At 30.2% G+C, this 25,716-nt stretch overlaps 2 protein-coding genes and 1 long non-coding RNA gene across 3 annotated transcripts in view; 2 read left to right on the plus strand and 1 right to left on the minus strand.

The window, feature by feature from the left end:
• The window catches only part of LOC111626566 (microspherule protein 1-like), a 29,226-nt gene extending 23,674 nt beyond the window's left edge, over nucleotides 1–5,552 (plus strand). Inside the window, exon 11 of the mRNA XM_023369980.1 lies at nucleotides 5,240–5,552. Coding sequence (XP_023225748.1) covers nucleotides 5,240–5,323 — 84 coding nt within the window. The 3' untranslated portion in view covers nucleotides 5,324–5,552. The remainder of the gene's footprint in view (nucleotides 1–5,239) is intronic.
• A 2,301-nt stretch (nucleotides 5,553–7,853) lies between these two features.
• LOC111626568 lies at nucleotides 7,854–12,687 on the minus strand. The gene is made up of 4 exons (XR_002756897.1): nucleotides 12,515–12,687; nucleotides 12,324–12,441; nucleotides 7,993–8,173; nucleotides 7,854–7,920 (listed from the first exon to the last, which is right to left on the minus strand). It is a non-coding gene; the product is annotated as an uncharacterized LOC111626568 (long non-coding RNA).
• Nucleotides 12,688–24,168: 11,481 nt separating this feature from the next.
• LOC111626567 lies at nucleotides 24,169–25,008 on the plus strand. Its single transcript, XM_023369981.1, has one exon. It carries the CDS (start codon nucleotides 24,187–24,189, stop codon nucleotides 25,006–25,008), a length of 822 nt encoding a protein of 273 aa, XP_023225749.1. The 5' UTR covers nucleotides 24,169–24,186.
• Nucleotides 25,009–25,716: the final 708 nt, after the last annotated feature.

A 25,716-nucleotide genomic window follows, 5' to 3' on the forward strand; every position in this document is an offset into this window, starting at 1 on the left:
ACATTTGAATTTGCCGACTAGAACGGTCGGTTAACCGATGTGACGGTTAATTAGGGGTTGGATAATCGATGCTCTACTGTATAACCAAATATTCGGTCTTTCACTGACATATTTTGTATGTGTTGACATTCACCAGAGAATATTGACATTCTCTAATTTTGGTCATTCACAGTAACATATATATATGATAGTTTTTTGTCATTTTAATAATGAAGTGTCATTCCTTAACAGGTTAAAATATAATAAATAAATATATTGAAGATATAAAACATTTTCTATCATTTACAAACCATTAGCAACAGTCCAAAACAATTTTCACTTAAAGTGATGACCTTTTATTTGAGGTTGTGCCTCTGCAAAAAAATAAATAATGGATTATAAAAATCATCATCTGAATAGAAGTTTTGAATGATTTGAATTTTATACTTTGTAAATTAAAATCAAAATTATTTGCATTACAAAATTAAATGCATAGAAGTATCATAAAAGTAGCCTATAAATGAAAAGTGTGAAAAGGACAAGATTTAAAAGAAGACACTTTTGTGATACTTCTATGCGTTTAATTTTGTAATGTATTAATATTTTCCAGGCATTTTTTAATTAATGTTTAATTGCAAGATTATTTGTTTTTTGGGATTTCTTTTTATTGAGATGTGTGTGATCATAACAAATTTTTAAAAATTTACATTTAACATAATAATAATTTATGATGAACCAATTCTTGTTAATTTCTTTAGAGTAAAAAGTAATTGAATAATATAACATTTAATTCTTTTGAAAATAATACTTCTCATGTTTATTATGTTCATAACAAATGAAATAATGAGCTAATTCCTGTATGAAAAGCAATGAATATTCATAATTGAATTCTGTTAATACACACATTTCACACTTGTACAGCTCATCTTGTACAAGTGTGAAATAGAGAGTATTAAAGCCACAGACAATAAATTGTACAACAAAGCTATAAATGATATAATTTTATATAAAACTTGAGATAAAAGATATAAAGAGTATAAAAAATAAAAATTTTGAAGTTTATATATATATTCCTGGAAACAAATTGCTTATAATTTTCTTATATATATATATATATATATATTTATATATATATATACAGTAGAGCGTCAATTATCCGAAAGTCAATCATCCGAAAGAATTCCTGTCGGAAAATTTAAATTTTCTCCAATGCTGTGGCGCTGCAATCTTTGGCTATGTGTTGGGCTACTCAAATATTTTACGTTTTTGATACTAAATTAACTTCTGAAGTATTATTTTTTATTGTTTTTATATTTATCAATATATTTATTTTGTTCGTATAAAACAAAAAAATAATTTTTAACGATACAATAGTCTTCGTTAGGCTTAACATCGACGAAAATTCAACGCGAAGCGACACGCAANTCTAATTTTTAACGATACAATAGCAACGATTATTATTTTAAAAAATTTTTGTTAGGCTTAACATCGATGAAAATTCAACGCAAAGTGGGTTAATAGCGATATACTAATTACATGGGATATAATAATATACTACACTAATAATGGATTTTTTCATACTTTTCGGTTATCCGACTTTTCAATTATCCGACCAACCCCAGTCCCCAATTGGGTCGGATAATCAAGGCTCTACTGTATATAAGAAAATTACAAGCAATTTTTTCTATATATATATATATATAGAAAAAATTGAAGCAGTTTGTTTCCAGGAGTAATAGGTAAGAATTAAGTGTTAAATAACAGCTAACTTTGAATATATCTACCATAAATTGTGGAATAAGAAATAATGTTTGTCACCTGTAAATGAGTATCAAAATAGAGTATAGCAGATTCTTAACTGTCAAATAAACTATGAAGTACTTAACTATAACAGAACATCTTTCAATGATCGGCAGCACATTCTCAGTGGAACAGCAACATCTAACAGAAGTGGACTATAAACCAGCTTTAAGTCAATTTACTTTTATGAAAATTAAACAAAAAATGTGATAAAATTTTATTTTTGAAATTACACCAAAAGCAGATTATTCTGTCTACAGTTCATTCTGTCATTGACTGCAGCTTTACAAACAAACTTATCAAATTTTAATGTCTGATTCAGTTTTTGTGCAATAAATCTAAAAATTTGTTTAACCTGTCATTGGTTCACTAGGATCTTTAAAATCTTGGATGTTTTAATTTTGATATTTGCTGACATACTGCTCTCATCACTTACATTCTCTTTCTTTCTTAAAAAATTCTAGATAAAATTATGACTATTAATTTTTCTAACATAATTATTTGAAATACACAAACTGTATTTAGGTGTTTACCAGACTAATTATGTTGCAGTTTACTTGAATTTTCAGAAAATTGATAAAAGTTGATTATTGCAGAAAGTGAAATATCAAATTATCAAATTAAAATATAATAAATAAATATATTGAAGATATAAAACATTTTCCATCATTTACAAATCATTAGCAACAGTTCAAAACAATTTTCACTTATAATGACGACCTTTTATTTGAGGTTTGCCTCTGCAAAAAAATATAAAATGGATTTTAAAAAATCCTCTGACAATGATGCCAATGCCATAATTCACAATATAATTGATTAAAATTAAAACTGAAAGTGAAGACAGTTTTGTATCTTCAATATATTTATTTATTATATTTTAATGTATCATAAATACCATTGGTTAATTTTTATTCTTTTATAATATTACTGGCGATGTCGTTCAGACAATAGTTGCCATCCCCCATACAACAATGAAGCAAAAGACACAGTAAAATTAATTTAAAAAAAAAAATACACAATAAATAAAACAATTAAATATAATAAAGCATTTTTTTTGTAAACAGCCTTAACTGTAGTGAAATTAATGTAAAGTTTATCTTTGATTTTTATGGCACCTTTCTGGTAGCAGTAACAAAAGATTTAATCATATAAATAAACATCTCCAAACCCGATATCCAATATAGTAAGACACCAACCGAATGCCGTAAATTAATCGGGCTATTTTTATGCTATTTTTATACTATTTTTATGCTATTTTAGCATAAAAATAGCCCGATTAATTTACGGCATTCGGTTGGTGTCTTAAAAGATTTAATCGTAACATTAAGACAACAATATGGAGTGTAAATTAGTATTTCTAGTATTGACAGAATGAATATGAAAGTATATATATATTGGGATGGGAGCAGACCATTAAAATATTAAAAAGTATACATTCAATCAAAATATTCAATGCATTTTTAGAAATTTTGCAAACCTAGGTGAACATGTTCAACTTCTTGCAGTCTGTAATTGGAAGGTAAGAAAATTTGATAAGTAAAAGGTAAATTTTAGCCAATTCTGTATATAGTTTATTTAAGGTAGATGAAGCCCAAGGGTAGGGCATAGTCTATTATAGACTGTATGTTGGTGAAAATAATACTCTAAATGTTTTTATTAAAAATTACTTTAAAGTTTCACCAATAATTGCAATAAATTGAAATATCTAAGTTTTTGCTGAAAATACTCCATTCATTTTTCAATTTAGTATCCAAATACAAATGTGAGTTCATTGCAATATTTTTTTTATCATAGACTGTCTTTATCATGTAATAGTTGCAGTAAAATACATAAAGACTAAAATTTCTTGTGTACTTTACATATTTTGTATTAAGCCTATTGAAGGAGTGAAAAGCCATGTGAAGACAGTCACAAGAACTAAGAGAGAAGTATCTCAAAAATTATAGACAATACTGAATAAATTAAGTCATTTCAAATTGTAGACATAAATACTGTGGTAACTCTCCATGCAAAAATGTAATGTAATTTCATGTGAGGAAAATGTCAGTTCTACATTAGAGCCACAGGATAATTCTAAATAGGTTAGCTGTGACAAAAATTCTTTATATACTTCATCTAGTCAGACTAGATGAAGTATGCAAAGAATTTTTATGCTTATGCATTTTCTGATCAAAATAAATAATAATAAAACCTAATTCCTAAGTTTAGTGAGATCATTAATCAGGCAGTTTAATATTAATTTCAGCTTATGATTTGAGTTTTGATAACATTTTTTATATATATTTATATACTTAAATAATAAATGAATGCTTTCCCATATATAAGCATTCAACAAGCATTGTATATCCACTACATACTAGGGATTGTAAATGTACCGACTTTTGCATTTACCGGTAATTCGGTAAATGAAAATTAAAATACCGGTTTACCGGTAAATTACTGGTAAATTTTTTTCTTGAAAAATAAAATTAAGGTGATAAAAAATATGTCATTATGATTTCCATTTCACATTTTTATTTCAAAGATATCAAATATAAAAAATATAAAAATTAAAGTGTTATTCTAAACAAACTATAATAATAACTTTTAGAAACAGAAATAAAATAATACAGAAATAATATATTGTACCTAATACCATTTTATTGATTACCATTTTTTAAAATTAACTTCTCAAGAAACTTAAATTATTTATAGTCTTATCTCCTAATTTTGATCTAATTTTTGTACAAAATAAACCAGATCCCGAGAATACCCTTTCTGATTCAACACTTGTTGGACGAATGGTTATTAAATTAAAATTAAACTAAAACTATCTCACATAAAATTAATAATGATATATATTGTTGCTTACACTTACCTGTTTTTTTGTTTTTTTTCAATGTCCCTTTAGTCCATTTGAATATCTATAAACACAATATTTTCTACATAGAAATTTCTAGTATGGATTTTTCATTTACCGAATTACCGGTAAATTTACTGAATGTTTTTTTTTTGCCAATTTATCGGTAAACCGGTATACAATCCCTACTACATACCATTATATAACCATAAAATTTTATTCAATTTCAGTATCTAGAATCTTCATTCTTCATAGACAATATCAGGTGCTCACACACACACAGTGAGAGAATGGTCTTGCTCTATATGGATTCATATTTTTCATAGATGGCAAATGGTTAGACTAACACTTGGATGCACATGGGTAATTATGAATAATAATAAAAAAGTCAGCATGTACTGTACGTTAACAAATTCACTTATGCAACCATTTACAGTTAACACAAAAACATAAGTGTGTGGCATCTGGGATTACTTGGGTAGAGTGCAAGTTCACATAGAATTTTGTTTTATTTGGTAGCTGCCAACACAGCCCTTGCATAAATTATGACCATATTGTATGTATAATGTAGATATTTGCTAGTAGTATGTGCTTTATTTAAAATAATTCTTTGAATTTCAGATTGTTGGCCTTAGATTCATCTTTCTCATCAATCAAGATCTCATAGCTGCCATCAGGGCAGATGCAACCAAGAATATTGGCTGATTCTGACAAATGTCAGACGTCCGATCCGATCCCATTTAAATTTGTAAAGTGTCCATAATGGTGCTATTGTTTAGACTATGTGACCACAATATCTTGTTCAAATGTGTCATAAAACCATGTGTATAAAATGTATATTTTGCTTCATCATATCATATTAAAATTTTTTCATAACTTTTAAGTTTTGTGTGTGCACCATTTTCAATTGTTGCAAATATTCAGGATGATTCATAATATGAATAAATTTTATCAGAGAAATATGGGATTAATTTTATACATATAATTAAAAGATTTCTTCCTAGCTTCAGAATATCATAATGATAAAATATATTTTAAGTAAATGAATAATTCCAAAATTATAATAAATACACCATAATTTTTAAGTGGTAAGAATTCTGACCCAGACAAATTCAGCTTTTTCTAACATATTAATCATCAAATATTTTTCAAGTAGTTTGAAATAACAAAAAAGGTTGATTTTAAATTTTGAAGTATTGAACGACAAGTATGAAGTAAACTACTATAAAGCACACAAACAGATGCAAGTATTAAATTTTCAGGTAATTGATACTATCAACTCCAAAGTAGTTATATGCATATTTTAAATGTAGCAGCATGATCTCGCCAGGTTCTCAGGTAAGAACTTGAAAATATGGCTATTATCCAAGAATTAACACCTATGTCTAGATCAGATGGGATTTCATGCTTGCTTTAGTGGCAGCATGATTTTGTTACATTGTGATGATGTCATAAAACATTCTAGCATTTTATAGGAACAGCGGTGCACTCACCATCTACTGCATCCCGATAGCAATGACCATCACCCAAAAATAATAGCTTTTAATTAATTAAAACATTAAGAAAGTGAAATTCTAATCTTATGTTCTGATTTTCATTTTACTTTCTTAAATTATTAGTTTGTAAATATTTTGTATAAACTTGATGTAATTTAGTGTAAATACACTAAATAACATCAAGTTTATACTTAACTTTTAACATAAAAACTTAACTTTAAATATTTTAAAACTTAACTTTTTCATAAAAATTTAGTTTTATACACAAATGTATATTTAAGTACTGTACATATAAAAATATGTACTGTACTTAAGAATTTCAATAGGTAAATATTTAAGGAAATAGTGCAATCATTTAGTAAGCATAACACTAAACTCAATCATCAATTTGAGCCATTTTTCTGGACGAGCAATATAGTCTGATTAAAAATCATAGAGACTGAGTAAACATCCAAATAATGCTGAATATTGATTTTAAGCTCAAGTAATTCTGCATTGTTGCTTTTTATAGGTCTTTTTTACAAATATTGCAATATTTGGAAGTTAAGCCAATTTTTTAGGAAAAACATTTTTCTAAATTCTTGAATTTTAAATTAAGGCTTTTGAAATTATTAAACTTTTAATACTTGTTTTAGATTTATATGAGTTTTAAAAAAATCAAAAGATGCAAATATAGTTCTGATATTTTGCTCAAAACTAATTTTGAGAGTTGCTCCAGAAATAAAGTAACATTTAAGTGGAATATCACATTTTTGCAAAAAGTAATTGTCATTTTGATAATCTAACTACTAATTTCATATTATAGAAAATATTGACTATATAAATGAGAAAAAAACAATTAGCAACAATATTTTATTATGAGAATTGAAATTCAATACAATTGTTTACAAAATTATACTGAAAATGTTCTAGTTATATATTTAAAAAAATGTGCTTTGAATTTTATTCATATAACTTTTCAAATATTAGACAAAAATTATTCTTAAAAAAATATCTTGAATGTTGACTTAAACCATCAGTTTTTGAAAACTGCCAGTCAAAAATATAATAATAATATTCTATGATAATTTTTAATAAGTAACTTAAAGAACAACTACTGAGATCAGAAAATTATCAAAATTACTCTTTATTCTGTAATATTTTTGGTCATTTTATGACCATCTTTGGCTGGATTTTATGCATTTTCATTTTTAATAACTATATACATTGTATTTTGTAATATTTCCATAAATCTGTATATTAGGTTTAAGAAAATCTTTTTACATTGATGATTCATTATTTTTAAAAAAATATATATATAAACATATAAACAAATGTGCCATTTCATGACACCAGATTTATCACAAAATAGGACTGAGAGGCTAACTATCAAAAGTAACATAAAATATAGCACAAATTAACTGGTTTTTAATTTGTGCCCTCATATTTTCAGCATTTTACTACATTTATCTAAAGTTAGTCTTGTGTGGATTCACCATATTTATCCTGCATTGTTCTTCTTCAAAGAAGCTAGTCCCAATGAAAAAAATTATTTTCTTTTTTTAATATTTTAATATAAATTTCCTTTATATTAAAAATATTTGGTCCAATATAATTTTATAAAAATATTAAATCTGCATAAAATTATATCTGTTTGGTAAAGACTATCTACCATTGTACTTTTGCATTTGATATATAATGTTGATAATATATCTTGATTATAAAAAAATGTTGCTTTTGTTTGCAATGAAATTTTTTTCATCCGGTTGTCTGGCGAATGTTTTGAGTTGCCGAGGCATCTTCGTACTTAGGAGGAGCATCTAACAACTAAAGTTTTTAAAAGGTTATTGATTAAATAGAGGTTAATAAAATTTAAAAAATTCCATTTTAAATATTTACTTGAATTGTTTCATATGGTGGAGGCTTATCATCTAGTGTATTATCTGAATGATTATAATTTCTTTGCTGTGTTGGTAAGGTGGTTTCTCTAGGAGCAGATGGGTGTGAAGAATAAAATGAACCTTCTCTTGATGGCTCCTGCCATTCTGATCTGTGGTTTGGGCAGTTCATATCCTGCATCCTGAAATAAATAAATTTCTAATTTTGTAAAAAGAGGATTTACTTACAGACATATTTATCAATCTTAACAGTATAACAATGTTTCAATAATGTATGCAACAAGCTGATTCAATTAATATTGCCAAACAATCCACCAGATTATTTATTGGGCTACATTAAGGCTAATTTAATAATAAGATATAAAGCAATTTGGCTGGAGGTAAGCAGTTAGGCCATCTACCTGTAGCCAAATCACTTTATATCTAATTAAATTAGCCTTAATGTAGTGTGATAAATAAAATGGTGGACTGTTTGGAAATACTAATAAACTGTTAATTCTTAAAACCCTAAAATGATTAATCATTCATTATAAAAAGATAAAATTTACACTGATAACTCAATGAAATTATCATCATGAAGTAATTTTGTGACAGCATTCCTTTTGATTATCAACTAATAAATATAGTAAATAATTATATTTGCCTAAGTATGCTTTCAGTTTAAAAACTTAAGCAGCTTTCACAGTTATCTAAATATATAAAATTACTTGTCCTGACTGACTGAGTGATTGATTCATCATCATCCAGAGTAAACCACTGAACCTAGAGGTGAAATTCTGTACATGGTACATCATGAAAATGCACAATAAGAAGGAATTTTTCAAAATTCCCCTTTGCAGGAAAGGGAAAGGATTAATGCTTAACCTGAAGAACGGATTCTACTGTTCTATTTTAGATGCAAGTTTTTGTTTTTAATTACGTTTAGTCTTCATTGAGTTCTTAGGTGTATTAAATTGATAACATTTCAGACATTATTATAAATATTTTCACATATTTCGATTTTTTAACCAAATGTTCAAAACATTTTAAATTCGAATTTGTTATTGCATATTGGTTCGATTATAGAATGATTGTAAACATTCCAGAAAATTGATCAAATTGAAAACAGTTTGTTTGATTTGCAGCAATTCTCATCATTCTCAGCAGTAGGTGTTATATAACAATTACTATGGTTGTTGAAATACTGAATATAAATGGGGTTTGCTTGCAAAACCCCCACAGGCGAAGTCGCAGGTAACAGCTAGTATTCTATATACTGAGTGATCATACACCTGTTCAATTCTGTTAGAGATATTTAGCAGTCCAAATGCAACCAAATATTATATTGTGGCATTTTTATGGAAATGTGGAATACATTTCCATAAAAATAAAAAATTTGTACCAAAATTCACCCCATGGAATTTTGGTTCTATAGACAATGAAAAAGCAGTTTCTTTTCCATAAGTATATGTGCTGCAGCTAAGTTCCGGCTATAAAAGTGAATAAAGCTATTGAATCTCACTCTGTAATGACTATCATCTGACTAGAATATTTTGTGAAGCTGTGTTATGAAAACATGGAAGTGCTTTGTTGGCAATTCAGGAATTTTGCTGTCAAAAGAATTTATGCCGAGGACCATTAAATCCACAAGCTCTTGGGAGAATTATCATTCATTTTGAGGAAATTGAATGTTTGAGAGTTCAACCCAGTCAAGGATGCAAACCTAGCACTTCACAAATCATTAAAGATGTTACCATAGTTGTTGTTGAACACTAATGGATAATTCTGCAGTCTCTAGCAGTGCCAGTTGAGTGTATCCTATAGCATATTGTGCAAGATAGTGAGAAAGTTGGTGCATTGTTATTTATATTAGATTTCCTGTTGGCAGCAACTGATCATTGCCAGAACTCTATACATTAATCTTATAACAAATGCTGGCAGCAAAATCAATTTTTGGTAAATGCAGTTTTAGCAAAAACAGTTTTGAACAAGCAATGAAATTGGTATCATTATCATCAGATACATTATTATATTTATAAATGTGTTTACTTGCCTTTCCTGACTTTTAAGTAAAGTATACTTGGATTTAAGATGATTTGACATAACTGATGTACTACCAGAAAATTTCAATGTAACATTACAATTTGTACATAGTACCAATTTACTATCTTTTTTTTAAATGATGCCACAAATCACTCATGTTTAAATTTTAAAATTAAAAGTAACATAAAATATAGCACAAATTAACTGGTTTTTAATTTGTGCCCTCATATTTTCAGCATTTTACTACATTTATCTAAAGTTAGTCTTGTGTGGATTCACCATATTTATCCTGCATTGTTCTTCTTCAAAGAAGCTAGTCCCAATGAACCTGTGAAAGCTCAGAAATATTGAGAAATGCTCAACACTTTTGTTGTACTCCAACTTCAACAATGCCTTAAGTCAATGGTTCCCAAACTTTTTTGATTCTTGGTGCCCTTGCTAAATCCACATTTTCCCAAGGCACCCTATGTCAAATTCTAACAAGTACAATTTGTGAAATAATGAAATAGCCTATACTTTTTTAATTAAGTAAAATTATAAAAATTTTATAACATTTCGTGGCACCCTAGGGGGCACACTTTGGGAACCACTGCCTTAAGTTAATCAGTTTTTAGCACAATCAGATGCTGCATATAGCAATTTCTGCAATGTTTCATCAATAACAGTAATAAATTAAGTGTTTTCTACCACCTGCCATCTTGTTCTTCAGATCCCTGCACCTGGATCTTAATCTAGATTCGTGTGATTTTTGGTTGTGGAGATACTTAAAAAGTTTGGGTTATTGAGAACTTGTTGCAAATTTGACAGCCTTGAAAGATAATATCACATTGCTTTTGACAAGCATCACAGAGAAAGTACATTTGGTAATTGAACACTGTTTATTGTCTTTAGATTTTATAGCTTTAGAATGGGGACCACATTGAGCTAAGATTGTGATGATTTATTAAGGCATGGTATTAATATCTATAGTGCATCACAAAACTATCTGTATAATTAATATATGAATTATTACATTAATTATTCTTTGCATCATTTAAAATCAAACATTTTGTCATCTTCACCATATTTATTTTTAACCAGCTGTTACCCGCGACTTCACCTGCGCAGATTTTGCAAGAAAACTCCATTTATATTCAGTATTTCAACAACCATAGTAATTGTTATATAACACCTACTGCTGAGAATGATGAGAATTGCTGCGAATCAAATGAACTGTTTTCAATTTGATCAATTTTCTGGAACGTTTACAATCATTCTATAATCAAACCAATATGCAATAACAAATTCAAATTTAAAATGTTTCGAACATTTGGTTAAAAAATCAAAATATGTGAAAATATTTATAATAATGTCTGAAATGTTATCAATTTAATACACCTAAGTACTTAGTGAAGACTAAACGTAGTTGAAAACAAAAAATTGCATCTAAAATAGAACAGTAGAATCTGTTCTTCAGGTTAAGCCTTAGTCCTCTCCCTCTCCTCCCCCGCAGGAGAAATTTCAAAAAATCCCTTCTTAGTGTGCGTTTTCATGACGTACCCTAACTGTGTACCAAATTTCACCTCTTTAGGTTCAGCAGTTTGCTCTGGGAGATGGTGAATCAGTCAGTCAGTCAGGACAAGTAATCTATACTAATATTATAAAGAGGTAAAGTTTGTAAGTTTGGATGTAGGAGGTAATCTCTGAAACTACTCATCTGATTTCAAAAATTCTTTCACCAATATTTAGAATAGAACTTCAGGGTGGACATAGGCTGTATATTATTCCATAAACATTCATATAAATTAAAACATATCATCTAGGATTAAGGCTTTTATGTCCAACAGATGGAGCTAACTCTGCAAGTACAACGACCTAAGTTTGCTTTTCTGTGAGGCATTATGCTTTTCTGTGAGGATGAACTAAAGCAGATCATCTTATATCTATCTATATAAATAAAAATGTAATGTTCATTTGTTCCTACCGATTCCTTTGAAATTTTGACACAATGTTGCATTCAAATACATGTGTGTTATATAATATACATGTCGAAATTCCACCCACTGGAGGAGATGGACAGGATTAAGGCTTACCATGAAGAACTCTGCTTCTATTTATACTATTTTAGATGCGGTTTTTTGCATTTTAATAGGGTACGTCAACAGAATATACACTAAACAGGAATTTTTCGAAAAATTACTCCCCACGGGGAAAGTGTTATACACTTATAATAGATACATTTTGAGTCACAACAATGCATGGCGGGGTCTGCTAGTTTTATATATTTAGATAAGACTGTCATTGTATCCAATAAAATGATTAAATACTTACATAGGATAAATCCACCTTAAACCTACAAAAAGAAGGGCTACAACTCCAAGAGCTCCACATACTGCAAGAACAGTTTTCCATGGAAATACTGATCGTGTCTCTAAACTAGTAGACTGGACTGAAATAAAAAAAGCATGATAAATCAACAAATCAAAATTGATTAAAATTAGTTTATATTATGAGATACTAACTAACACATATATTAAGTGTATCTATCACTGGCTTTGCATGGGATTTGCTCTTTTCATGAAAATTTTCACAGAAGCAGTTTGTTTGTTTGCAGTAAGATCCAGAATAGTGTTCATAACAGTCATTATTGTCCCGACAGATGAATGGAGTTTGTCTATCTAAAATTTAAAAATATAAATATCCCACTTATAGATGTTTGTTACAAATTACTTGAGAAATGTTTTTGAAGCTTCTTTGCTTCATCTTCAGCTATCTTTTCAAAATTGTTCTTCTATTTAATGCATGGCTATTTAATTGGAATGCAGTTTAGAAGAACTGAAACATGATCTTTTAAAAATATTACCTTTTAAAATTTTATGCATAATTTATGAGTGTAGTTTAATAGTTTGAAATACAAATGAGAAGGTGTATGATAAATCAAATGAGTACTGAAAAGTGTGTGATGGTCTTCTTAGTAGATTCAGTGGCTACTATACAGTTTCAGGTTTTAACAACATTACATAATACCAAACGTTGTTAAAACCCGGAACTGTATAGTAGCCACTGACTCTACTGAGGAGATGAATGCGAAATGCATTTAGAGGTATCATTAGTTTATTAAAAGTATTTCTGCAATTGGATTCGCTGCTCTTTTAATTTTTAACTTTTACTACATTACTTTTACTTTACATTACAGTACAGTAGAACCTCGATTATCCGACCCCCGATTAACCGACCGTCCTAGTTGGCAAATTTCAAATGTCCGCTAGTGATGTGGCGCTACAATATTTGGCTATGTCTTGGCTACTTTAATATTATTTTTACGTGTTTTAGCTGGCAACACTCATTCNAAAATTAAAACTTCAAAACTCTTTGAAAAATTCCTGATGTCAGTAATAATATTTTATATTGTATGTTTTCCAAACTATTATATTCCAGCATCAGGAGAGACATAAAATAATAATATACCATTTTAAAATAATTTTCAAAATGGAATCCCAAATTTGTTTGATCAAATATTTTATATTTTCAATGAATGTTATAGTTAATTGATTATTTATTTATTCCAATTTTGTAACTTTTATCCAGATTTTGTTTTGGGCTGAAATTCTATTATATGACTAAATTACTTTTATTATTTAGATATAAAATACTAGAATTATAATCCAAAAGAAAATCTGACAATGTGTGTAATTTACATTAAGTTTATTATTTATATGTATCTTCTATTTTTTTCTGATAGGCTACATATCTGATATTTTAAATGGCTTTGTAATAAGATAATGCTAGAAATATTTAAGATATTAAATTTATTAACCTTTAAACCTGAGCTATATTTTAATTACAATTTTTTTATGTCTTCAAGAAGTTATTTAATGCTGTAAGCTTTTAAAATTATAATTCTATGATAAGTTTCACAAAACCTTTTTACACATTTTCTATAGTTTCTTGAGAGAACAAATATGTAAAAAGTTGTGTAAAATGTGTACAAAGGTTTTGTGAAACTTATTTAAAGAAGTTCTAGCTTTCCATGCATGGAAACTCTATGATAAACTGACTTATCAATATCTCAATATTCTTATATATGTATTATTTATAGACTTGATATTATCTTAAATTATTTGATATATTGATGAGACAACAGAAAAGTGAGAACTTTTAACAAAACAGTGAGAAAATATTTTGAGGAAAGACTAAAAATAACATGGTTTGAACTTGAGAAAACAAGTGGCCATAGTATTTGTAACAAACAATTACCAGTGATCATTATCAGTAAAATTTTATGTACAATAGGCATATTATATTGTATAGTATAGTATGCAATAATATTCCTTCTTCTTCAAATGTTACTGATTCTATACAATTTTATTGTTAATTTCAAAAATTATGCAGGTAACAAGCTTGTATTGATATCTATCAATTGTGGTAGAGAATATCAAATAATCAATAAATGATTTCAAAATCAGCATCAAAGAAGAAAGGTTTAACATAAAATGATGTAATGAAACTGTATCATATGTTGATTTACAGAAAATGAAATAAATATGTATCAAGTGTTGTCATGTCATATCATGTCCTTTTCAAATGATATTTTTACAAGGGTAACTTTAGATTTTCTGCATAAACAGGAATGAATCAAGTTTTTAGTGTATTTTTCTCCTGTTTCTATTGGTGTCTGAAAGTAAAATTATTAAATTAAAAAGGTAACATTTACTTAATTTAAAAACTGACATAAACATCAACTCTATATTATAAATTTAAAAATATAAATATACAATAGATCATCATAATTTTCTTTATTTTTCAATATATTCTTATTATTATAACATACTAATTGTTTAAATATTTTCTAAATATATCAGGCCTGGCCAACTTATATTTATTGATCTACTTTCATGAATCAAAAGTACCGCATTTTTATCCTTTTGGAAAATTTATTAATTATGCTGCAAAATATCATTAAGATGTATACATTTATTGTATGATCATTGACATTCCAGGTTACATTTATTTGGTAAAGGTGAATGTAGGATGTAGGAGCAGAATTTAACAGCAGAATTTATTTTCCATCATAATAAAACAGAAATTTTACTTTTTTTTGTACACATCAAATCATATTTTGCTCCTCTCTGGCATGTTCATTTTACACATAACAAACTGTGTAGGACATGACAAAACAATTTCTAAAATAATAACCTAACCTAGATATGACCAGCAGTAAAAAAAAACCACATTCAACTTTGTATTTCTTTCAGTACCTGCATGTGTTCTTTTCAATGTGTAACAATCAGAAACAGACAACCACAAATTATCTCAGAGTACAGTGTTACTAATCCATAAAGATAGTTAAAAGATTTCTCCATAGAAAACATGAAATTAATATTCCTATTAAAATTACAAATGTTTTTGTTTTAATAGGCTATATGACATACAATCAATCAAAAACTGATCAGCAATCACAACCGACTTGTTGGCCATGCCTGTAATATATAGTATAAACTTCATAAAATATATACAGTAGAACCCTGTTAAGAAGTTTTTGAAAGGACCACTGTAAAAAACTTCTTATGAGAGAATTGTAAAAAAATAAATTTTTATTTGCATATTCAATTTTATTTCAATATCGAGGTAATATAACATAACATAACATTGTGTAGCATAGTAGAATAGTAAGATGCACTGACTATAATAGGTGCTTAAGTGTCTGATGTTGATATGACATGTTAACAGTTAATGGACAGCACCAGATAGGAAGTATGGTCAAAACAATAAAATCGGCAAAATTAGCAACCACCTCACATACACAGGTGCTTGATATACAATGTGACGAATATCTGGAGTTACTTTATCAAAACATTATTTTGATAATTCAAAACAGTGTCGTAATTTTCATTTGTTGCTTAGACACTATGTAGTGTAATAAATTTGAACACTTGGCATTCCCTTCATCTTTTATTTTAGTTCAGTTGACATTATTGTTTTCATAAGCAATAAAGTTATGGTGAGGAGATTCTTAAGTGGGTAAAACTTTGTTGATGGGACTGATATTTTTGAATTTCTTACATAGGAAAACTTTTTATGCAGGAACTTGTTATATGGAAAATTTTAACACACATCTTATCATCTCATGGTTTAAATGCTGAGACCAGAAAATTGGACTTCTCGTGAAGAAAAATCTTTCATGTATGAACTTCTTAAACAGGTTCTAATATATATAGTGGGGTGTATAATCACTAAAATTAAATTTTTGTATATTAATTAAAAAAGTTCTTATTTTATTTAAAACTGTAAACTTAGACTTTTTATATAAGATCAAAAAACATCTGGTAAAATTTAAGTGCAAAAACAGCAAAAAATAATGCATTAAAATCTAGCATCAGTATTTTATACACAAACATTTTCAGGGCACTGTAATCTCAATAACCAGAGTATTGTTCTGAAATCCTTAGTCTAGTTTATATTGTACTCAAATAAATTTGGTTGATATATGCAAAAAAACAAGCTTATTTTATTGTGATTGATGATTTCTCCATCTAAATCAGGTAGACCTACATTATATTGTCATAAAGCCTATCTTTGAGAAGATACACTCTCCAATACACTCTGTAGGAGAATTCATCTTTTCTTTGATGAAAGACTAATTTTCCTACATTATCAGGTGAGCAAGAAATTCTAAGAAACTGGAAGAGAACAAAGGCAATAGCAGATTTATTATTTACAGCAGTCTAAGTTGGCTAGTTCAGTTAATGATGAACTGAGTTCAATTCAATAGACAAATATTTTCAGTTACTTTAGTAGCCATCATCAGGTTAGAGTATAGATGTTTGAGAACATTAAATTTATTCCATGTAATGTTATATTCAAAACAACAAAATAAGATACAATTAATGAAAATAAAAATTAAAAGTAACAAAATAAATTTAATGAATAAAAATTAGCAATAACTTTGATAAATAACGTCTAAAATTATGATAATTATGATCAAAGATTCATATGTAAATTAAGTGGTATCTAAAATATGCTATGCGCTAGTTGTTTGTACAGTAATGTAATACTCTAAGTATAAAGCAAGTTATTTCAGAAGTAGTTTCTCTAGTAAGAAGGTAAGCAAGCCATAATGAATAAAACATTAAAATTTTATAAAGCAATGAATGCATTTCTGTATCCAATGTATCATCCAATCAGTACTTGCTGTGTGTACTTGCACACCCATCTTAATAATGAGAATGTGATCTTAATATTGAGTATTAAAATTTCTCATCTTAAAACTCTCATTAGTAAGACTCATTACTGAGTTTTACTAATGAGATTTTATGTCATTTGTTTTGCATGGAAAACTGTTTTGGGAAAAAAAAATTATTCTTAATAATTCCTTCAAATTTAATTATTTGCATTAATGCATTATTATAATTTTAAAAATGCCATTNGATATACTAATATACTAATTACATGGGATATAATAATATACTACACTAGTAATGGATTTTTTCATACTTTTCGGTTATCCGACTTTTCAATTATCCGACCAACCCCAGTCCCCAATTGAGTCGGATAATCGAGGCTCTACTGTACTACATTATTTTAAAGTTTAAAGAATTTTATTCTCAACAAGTCGTATTAGATTGAAAATTATTTTTTGTGTATTTTTTATAATACAATTAAGTGAACTCATCCAGGTGGTGACACATCCAGAAATTTGGATTGTGTGTTCTCACTGTTGATGTCATATAATCTAACACTTACTAGTTCATTTTCAATGTCTTTTGATCATTACTATTATCAATAGCTAATGCGAATGGTTGTGTTTTCATAGCTTCCACTTGATTAATGGACAATCAAAAGTTGTTTTACGTTAAATTTACGTTTTTAAACTGGACTTTTGGTTTTGTTGGATGTTTTATATAATCTTATCCAATTGGTAATGTATTCTAATTAATGTAGATTGTTATAATTTAAGTTATTCTATCATTTAAATATATAAAATATCCTAAGTCTTTGACATATAAATAATTATTTATATATATATATCGACTTGAATCTCACGTCAGATAAAATAAATGATAATGCATTAATCTAGTTTGTAAAGGTCACAAATTTAAATCATGCTCTATATCAATCTTTTACCTATATATCTTTAAAATGATCACTGTAACTTCTTGCATAGGTTATCTGTATTTTAAAATCATTTGAAAGCAAGTGCAAACTATGTATTCTAGTAGTTTTTGCAGGTTATACATAAATAATTTTGAAACCAAAAACTAATAAAGTTGGCACAAGATGGCAGCTTCACTCACCTCTAGACCAAATTTTATGAATTAATTATGGTAAATAAAAGTTAGTAAAAAAGAAATTAATCTTCAAAACAGTTCTAATAGATTTGGCTGAATAAAATATTGTCTTTTTAAGTAATATACAGCAGATAGCTCCTTGCTTTAATATTTCCATTTTCTAAACATGGTTTTTTATAATTCAGTATTCATTAAATGTTTCAGAAATTTAAAATAGTACTGTATATAGTAAATCATACAATTCCTAAAATGAATCTTTCCTAAATTTTGATAATTCTAAAACTATAAATTGTTAGAAGATATGTTGTAAATTGCATTTTTTCATCAAATTACTTACCATATTTTACAGCATATAAGCTGCAGCTTTTGTTCAAAAAAAAAAACAGCTAAAAAATTTCACTGCTTCTTATATGTAATGTTGTGATCTCCCATAGGAAAATGATATCCCAAATGACTATAGGTATCCTCTACCTAGTCAAGTCTCAAATAAAAATGCTACTGTTTAATTAAACAAGTTGTTATTGGAATGTTTTTTCATGCTGCATATATACTTGTACTTAATGTTATGCCAGACTAAAGTCAAGACAAATTACAGAAAACAAATATTTTGTTTATGTGTGCTGTTTGTGTATGTATCTATGTTTAAAAATTTCCTGACAATGTGACATGTGTTCAGTATGGTAACCTTTTGTAGCGATGGATGTGCCGTTGTGAAGTCCTAATGCTTCAAGAATTTTGTGTGATATTTGTGGTACAACACCTGTACAAGAAAAGACTGTTGGCATAATACTCAAAGTTAATAAAACTCAAGCCAAACTCATAGCCAATCAGATAAAAGCAGCATTAATTGAAACTACAATATATAGTTTATTGCAAAAGATGTTTCTCAACTACAATTTACAAAATGTAGCTGAGCTTTGAATTTGTAATTGACACTTCAGTTCATAATTTGAGATATAGAGATTTTAGGAGAAAATTATTGAGATAAACATGGAAAATATATTGAATTTAAGTTGAAAATGCAGGGAAAGAAATAAATTTTGAGATAAAGAGGTTTTCAAGGGAAGCATATTTGAGAAAGATAGGTTGAACTGTATTATATTTGCAATTTAGTTACATTAATGTAAGTTGTCTGTTTGTCTTAAAAGCTTGCAACCCAGTGTTATGTGTGGCATAGTTTTGTGCATGATGTGACATTTCCTACAGGTGTCTTCTATGAGTGTTAACGTCTTTTAAGATGTGCTTTCTTAATTTCTTTTATTTATGACTTCTCTTGTATGGCAATTATGAATCCTTCTGTCTCTTGTAAGAGGCATCCATGAGTTTAGCCAGCAGTTTTTTCTTACTGAGAAATTATAAAGATGTAAAAAATCTTCACTATCTGGCATTTACACAATTCGTATTTTTGATAAGAGATTAAGTGGCACCATGAGTACATTGAAGCTACCCTCTGACCATTGAATATTAGACTCAAGGCAGGCATTACATGAAAACTGCCTTTAGTTCTCAACATCACTTCCTGTTTTCCTGGGGCCATATTCTGGTCACTGTTTCTGGTCTCTTGTCTCTCACAAGCCAGTCGATGATTGACTAATCATTTGGATTAGCCAATCAGCGACCAGCTTGTGAGAGACTAGAGACCAGAGACGGTGACCAGAATACTGCCCTGTTTAAACTGTTTGAACATGACATCATGACATTGCTGAGTCTGTGTGGTGCACAGAACTCCCATCACACAGGAACTTGACATTCTGCTGTTTTTTGACCTCATCCTTTTTTGTTCTCTCTCCTTCCTTTTTATATTGTAGAATAAGCTGCAATATATATGTGTTAAATTGTTGTTTAATCTAATTCTCAGCTCAGCCCAATCCATTCTTGTCCTGACATGGTAGAAAAGTGTGGTTGATTGTGTAAGGTTGGCTGACTGGGTATGTTAATCAGGACTGTCAAAAGGTCACGACTATCATGTGTGAGCATAAAAGACCCTCTGAGACATGCTTTCCATCATTAATCCATTTAATAAATTATAAAAATTTCTCTTACAACAATTCTTATAATAAGGCATAACACAGCTCAAGGAGTGGGAAACAAGTCTGCACAAAAGGTCCAAATGTTCGATCTGTTGTTTTTCTCCTTCCTGCAAATGAGTGTGAAGATCAACAGCCCTGGAGTGCCTGGTACGGCTTTGAGTGATTTCCTCCAGCGAATGGGTGGACCTGGGTGAATCAGGATGACATGGGAGAGCAAAGGTAAATCCCAGGATGTCAAAAAATCCTTCATTGATGATCTGCAGAATCACTAAATTTCTGGAGTGGAGCACTACGAACCAAGAACTTCATGTCCCTGAATTGCGCATTTTTATGTTTTACCTCTGATTCTGCCCTTTGATTGACCTCCCCTCGTCACCTTGTGACAATTTGAAACCTTTTGGAGGATGCGGGCGAGATCAATTTCATGACTAAACACAGTTCCTCTCTAACTACATTTCCCTCAACTTTGGTTTTTTCCACACAATTCATCTTTTGTTTTTAATTTTTTATAAAAAAATTTTATTTGTTCAGTCAAGACCTTTAAATCTTACTTTATACCTTTCTATAAGCCGAGATCTTTAATATCTCAATTGATTGCCAACATTCAGACCCACAAAATTGATTTCCATCCAGGCTCTCGCAATTGGAACATATCAAATGAAGAACTAATTGAAGAACCAAGTAAGTAATATATTTATTTAAATTAAAGAAATGTGGATTATATGAAGCCATGAATAGCATTGGCATGCAGCACATGTACAGACTTGAAGATGGTAACTAGGAATCATAGAAGCTACAGATGCACAGCACACTTATCTGTGATGATCTTTGGCCATATGTATCTATACCAAAACCAAATGATGATCCTGCTCAATGGATTGGATGTCAAGAGATGAAAAAGTGCTAGCACTAGATTTACTTGGCCTCATAAAGTAAGTTCAAATGTCTAAAGAAGTATAGGACAAACTAGAGAAACTATATAAATTGAAAGGATCAATAAAAGAGACAGTTTTACCAAATGAAAAAGGGATCCAAAGACATGATGGTAGGGCATATGAATGGATTTATGGAAAAGGCAAAATAATTGGAAGAAGCAGGTATCTCAATACCAAATGAGTTATATTCAATAATGTTACTAAATTCATGCCTGATGAATATGAGACATTTCAAGTTGCTGTTGAGTCCAGAGACAACATACCCAGTTCAGTTCAGTTCAGTTATTTTATTAAAGCACATATGCGTACATAACCAGCACCGCTAGGCATAGCTGGGGATAGGGTACATGAATACAAGTTACAGGAGAGCAATATATGTATATAATTATACACTTACAAAATAAAATAGGAGATAACATGGTAGCAGAGTGTAACATTAAATCATAAGACCTACAGTAGACAACATACCCAAGCCAAAATTGTTAAAAATAAAATTAATTGATGAAGAAGCAAGATAGAAAGAGAAACACTAATATACAGACAAATAAAATGCATTGCTGATAGGATTAGAACAAAGGAGAAATATCTGTTAATATTAGTATTTGAAAGAAAAAGGCCATCTCCCATTGCAGTTTACTGGGACTTGATATAATTGTGGTAAATCTGGTCACCATGCAGTCAAATACAGAAGGAAAGAAATTTAAAGGGGAGCAATGTTTAAATTTCAATATGTAATGGTGGTCACAGTGCTGGCAGCACAATCTCTTAACTCAACAGAATGTTGTCTTGATAACAGAACCACTGTACATGTGTAGTAATGGTGCAAATTTTATGAAGATAAATTAAGACCTGTACAAAGAAATACAAACTGCAGAAAAACATGCATTAAAATATATTGGAACTGGATCAGTCTGCATATGTTTGCATGTCAAAAACTGTAAAAACACAATTAAGCTACAAGATATTATAGTCATCCAGATTTAAGAAACAACTTATAATCTCAGTACTAAAAATAACAACATGGATACTGCATAACATTCAAGCAAGAATTTGAAACAGTTGCTTGCCAACATAGTTCTGTCATCTTGATAGCAAAGAAAAGGATTTTCTATACATAATAGAGATGCTCCCTGAGAAATTATTGAATATAGAGGAGGGAGAAAGTGACATTTTTACAAGGTAGCACTGTTGTATATATCCACTGAAAGAATTTACAAATTAAAAGCAGTTAGTACGAAATACACTTTATTCCATCATGACTCCTTTGCTCTGCCTAGTGGTTGGAATACAATTATATTTTAATATAACACAAAATTATCATCTTTTATACCAGTGAGATGCATAACAAGCATCAATGGCTTGGGTATCTAAATATCAGTGATATAAAGATTGGCTTGTATAGTCTGAGTCTCCTGTACAATCCATTTTGTTTGATAATATGGACATTAAAATTATTTATTTCATTTTTTATGAGTTTATTTTAACATTTATTATCATCTATTTAATAAAACAGGAATGAAGTGAAAAAAATTTTATTATTTGATAGGCATTTGTATCTTGAACATACAAAGGTTAGAAGGTTCCCTCTGTTTTCTTTTTTTGGTAGATTTCACTTATTTTATAATTACATCTACAAATGAAACGAAATAGAACAACAATGTTTTAACATTTGTGACGGTACCCTCTAAACTGTATAATGTAATAAGTGTCATGCTTTCAATGGCTGCTCTGGAGTAGTAGTATATAAGCAGGGCCAGGTTTCACCCTTTTATCCTGTAGAGACAGGCTAGAATGTTACTTTTTCTGATATAAATGCTTTGACACTAACTTGGGCTTTACAAAGTGTAATCATCCTTTGCTTTGTGATGCTAATCAGTTTCTCTAAACAAAGCCTCCTAAGTTTTGGTTCTAATGACTTTACAATCTTCAGGAAGCTTAACATTCATAATACACTTAGGGGGAAATACTTTGTTCCTCTTATACTTGAATAAGAATCTTCTTCTCATTGCAGTTCTAATCATCGTCATCATCAATCAAATCAATTTATTTTATCTAACCAGTATCATTAGGTCATAATGTTGATTTCAACTTTGTATTATTATTTGCTTTTAATTACTTTATCGGAATATTTCTTAATATCAAAAACTAATGACTTCTCCGAAGTACTTTCAGGTTACTATACCCATCTTCACTTCATACTTTTAGTCCATATAATATTTGATACTTAGAGATATATAAGAAATTTCATTATTCACATCAGGATATTTTTATTTTTTGGACATTAAGTTGCAACTTTATAGAGCACATTGTAGGTTTGTATTGATGTGGCGACAGCTTTGGTGATAAATCCCAAAGTTGCCACAAGGAGGAACCCCTGAACTGAACAGACCTGACAACCTGACCTAAGACATCACATTCCTTTTGGATTTGGACCTCGCTCCAGACGCATGTATTATCGCTCCCGTGTTTAACTTGTACAGTCGCACCATAATTCATGTATGTAATAAATTTTAATCTTTTATTATATGTGACCTTGTTTGTAGTGATTAATTATGCACAAACAAGTATCCACAAACTGGTGAGCCGAATGTGATATATGTTTTATGGTTCCTCTACCTGACGAAAGACTCTACCGTGTGACATGAAAATTCCATCCATTCATATCGGATACAAACGTTGGACTTTCATTTTTTCTGGAACTGCCAACTCATACAGCTAGACCTTCGAAACGTGTAACCACGAATAATTTTTCATCAATGGTCGACTTTTTCAATGAAAAGGTATAGTACACCACGTGCTACCCTTCTTTGTTCTCGCGCCACGTGCCTTTACATGCCATTGTTCTTTGTCCTTTCCCCATGTGCTGAACTGCGCACACAACGCATCTTTTAATGATATCTACCTCCGCACTGCCACAACTACGTAAAAAAAAAAAATCATCATGGCTGAGGCAGAAATTAATGACGATCACCGTCACATAGCACACGTTGCGATCAGACCCCCACCCTTCTGGAAGGGCAACCCTAACTTATGGTTTGCTCAGTTGGAAGCACAGTTTTCGATAAATAACATAACCGTCGATGACACCAAATTTAAACACGTCGTTGCTGCAATAGAGCCGGAAATTTTAAATTTGGTGCAGGACCTAATCCTCAACCCGCCCAACCAGAATAAATTTTCCATGCTAAAGGCTCGTCTCATTGACATCTATTCAGAGAGCGAGACCTCCAAAATCAGAACGCTTCTTCAAGGGTTGGAACTGGGAGACCAACGTCCATCCTTCCTATTATCACGGATGCACGATTTGACCGGAAACTATTTCAGCGAAGATCTGCTACAATCTCTCTGGCTGTCGAGATTACCTCACAACGTACAGGCCATTTTAGCCGTATCTAAGGAAAAACTCCAACAACAGGCCACCATGGCCGACAAGATAATGGAATTCATCTCCTCCGCTTGCATTCAAACGGTCGAACATGACCTTGCCACTATCTCCACCTTGAAGAACCAGGTTGCAGAATTAGCCCAGCAGGTGAAGAACCTCACCATATCTATCAACAACCAATGCCGCTGCTTCACACATTCTGAATACCCTCCCAACAACAGGAGGCGCTGCAGCAAATCACGGAAGAATCAACAGCACAGCACCCCCCACAACGGCAGGGGTTACTATCATGAATGTGTTACTATCATGCTACCTTTGGGGAGCAGGCGAGAAAATGCAAAGCCCCTTGCTCCTTCCGACTGGCGGAAAACTGACTAGGCGGACGCTTACGGCCAGTAGCCTACCCGCCACATCAATCGAATCACCATGCCTGACCTTACTACGAAATACAAATTCCTAATTGACACAGGCGCCGACATCTCCGTTATCCCAAAAAGTTCTAACACGTATTTATGCAAATCCGACAAGCTAGTCCTCTTTGCTGCAAACGGAATGCCTATTTCAACTTACGGAACAAAATTACTAACACTCAACTTTAACTTAAAGCGGAATTTTTCGTGGTTATTTGTAATCGCCGACGTAACCCAACCCGTCATAGGAATCGACTTCTTAACTAAATTCAACCTACTGGTGGACGTTAAAAACAATCGACTAATTGATGGAGTCACGCAACTAAAGTCTCCTGGTTGTTGGCAGAACCGACCTACAACTGTCACTAACATCACCGCTGTGACTAATGACTCTCCCTACCACCGTATCATGGCCGAGTTCACTACCATCACAAATCCGTCGATAATCCCCGAAACCAAGAAAACGCCAACCACCTTTCATCACATCGAGACTAAAGGACCACCTGTCTTCTCAAAACCCAGACGGTTACCACCACATACGCTCCGAGCAGCACAGGAAGAATTTCGGTTCTTAATGTCCCAAGGCATCATCAGACCATCCAAAAGCCCCTGGGCCAGCCCACTACACATGGTCAAGAAGGCAAATGGCCAGTGGCGACCGTGCGGCGACTACCGT

This window comes from Centruroides sculpturatus, unplaced genomic scaffold (assembly GCF_000671375.1).
Source record: "Centruroides sculpturatus isolate CEXI.00-Female unplaced genomic scaffold, Cexi_2.0 scaffold413, whole genome shotgun sequence".
Taxonomy (NCBI): domain Eukaryota; kingdom Metazoa; phylum Arthropoda; class Arachnida; order Scorpiones; family Buthidae; genus Centruroides; species Centruroides sculpturatus.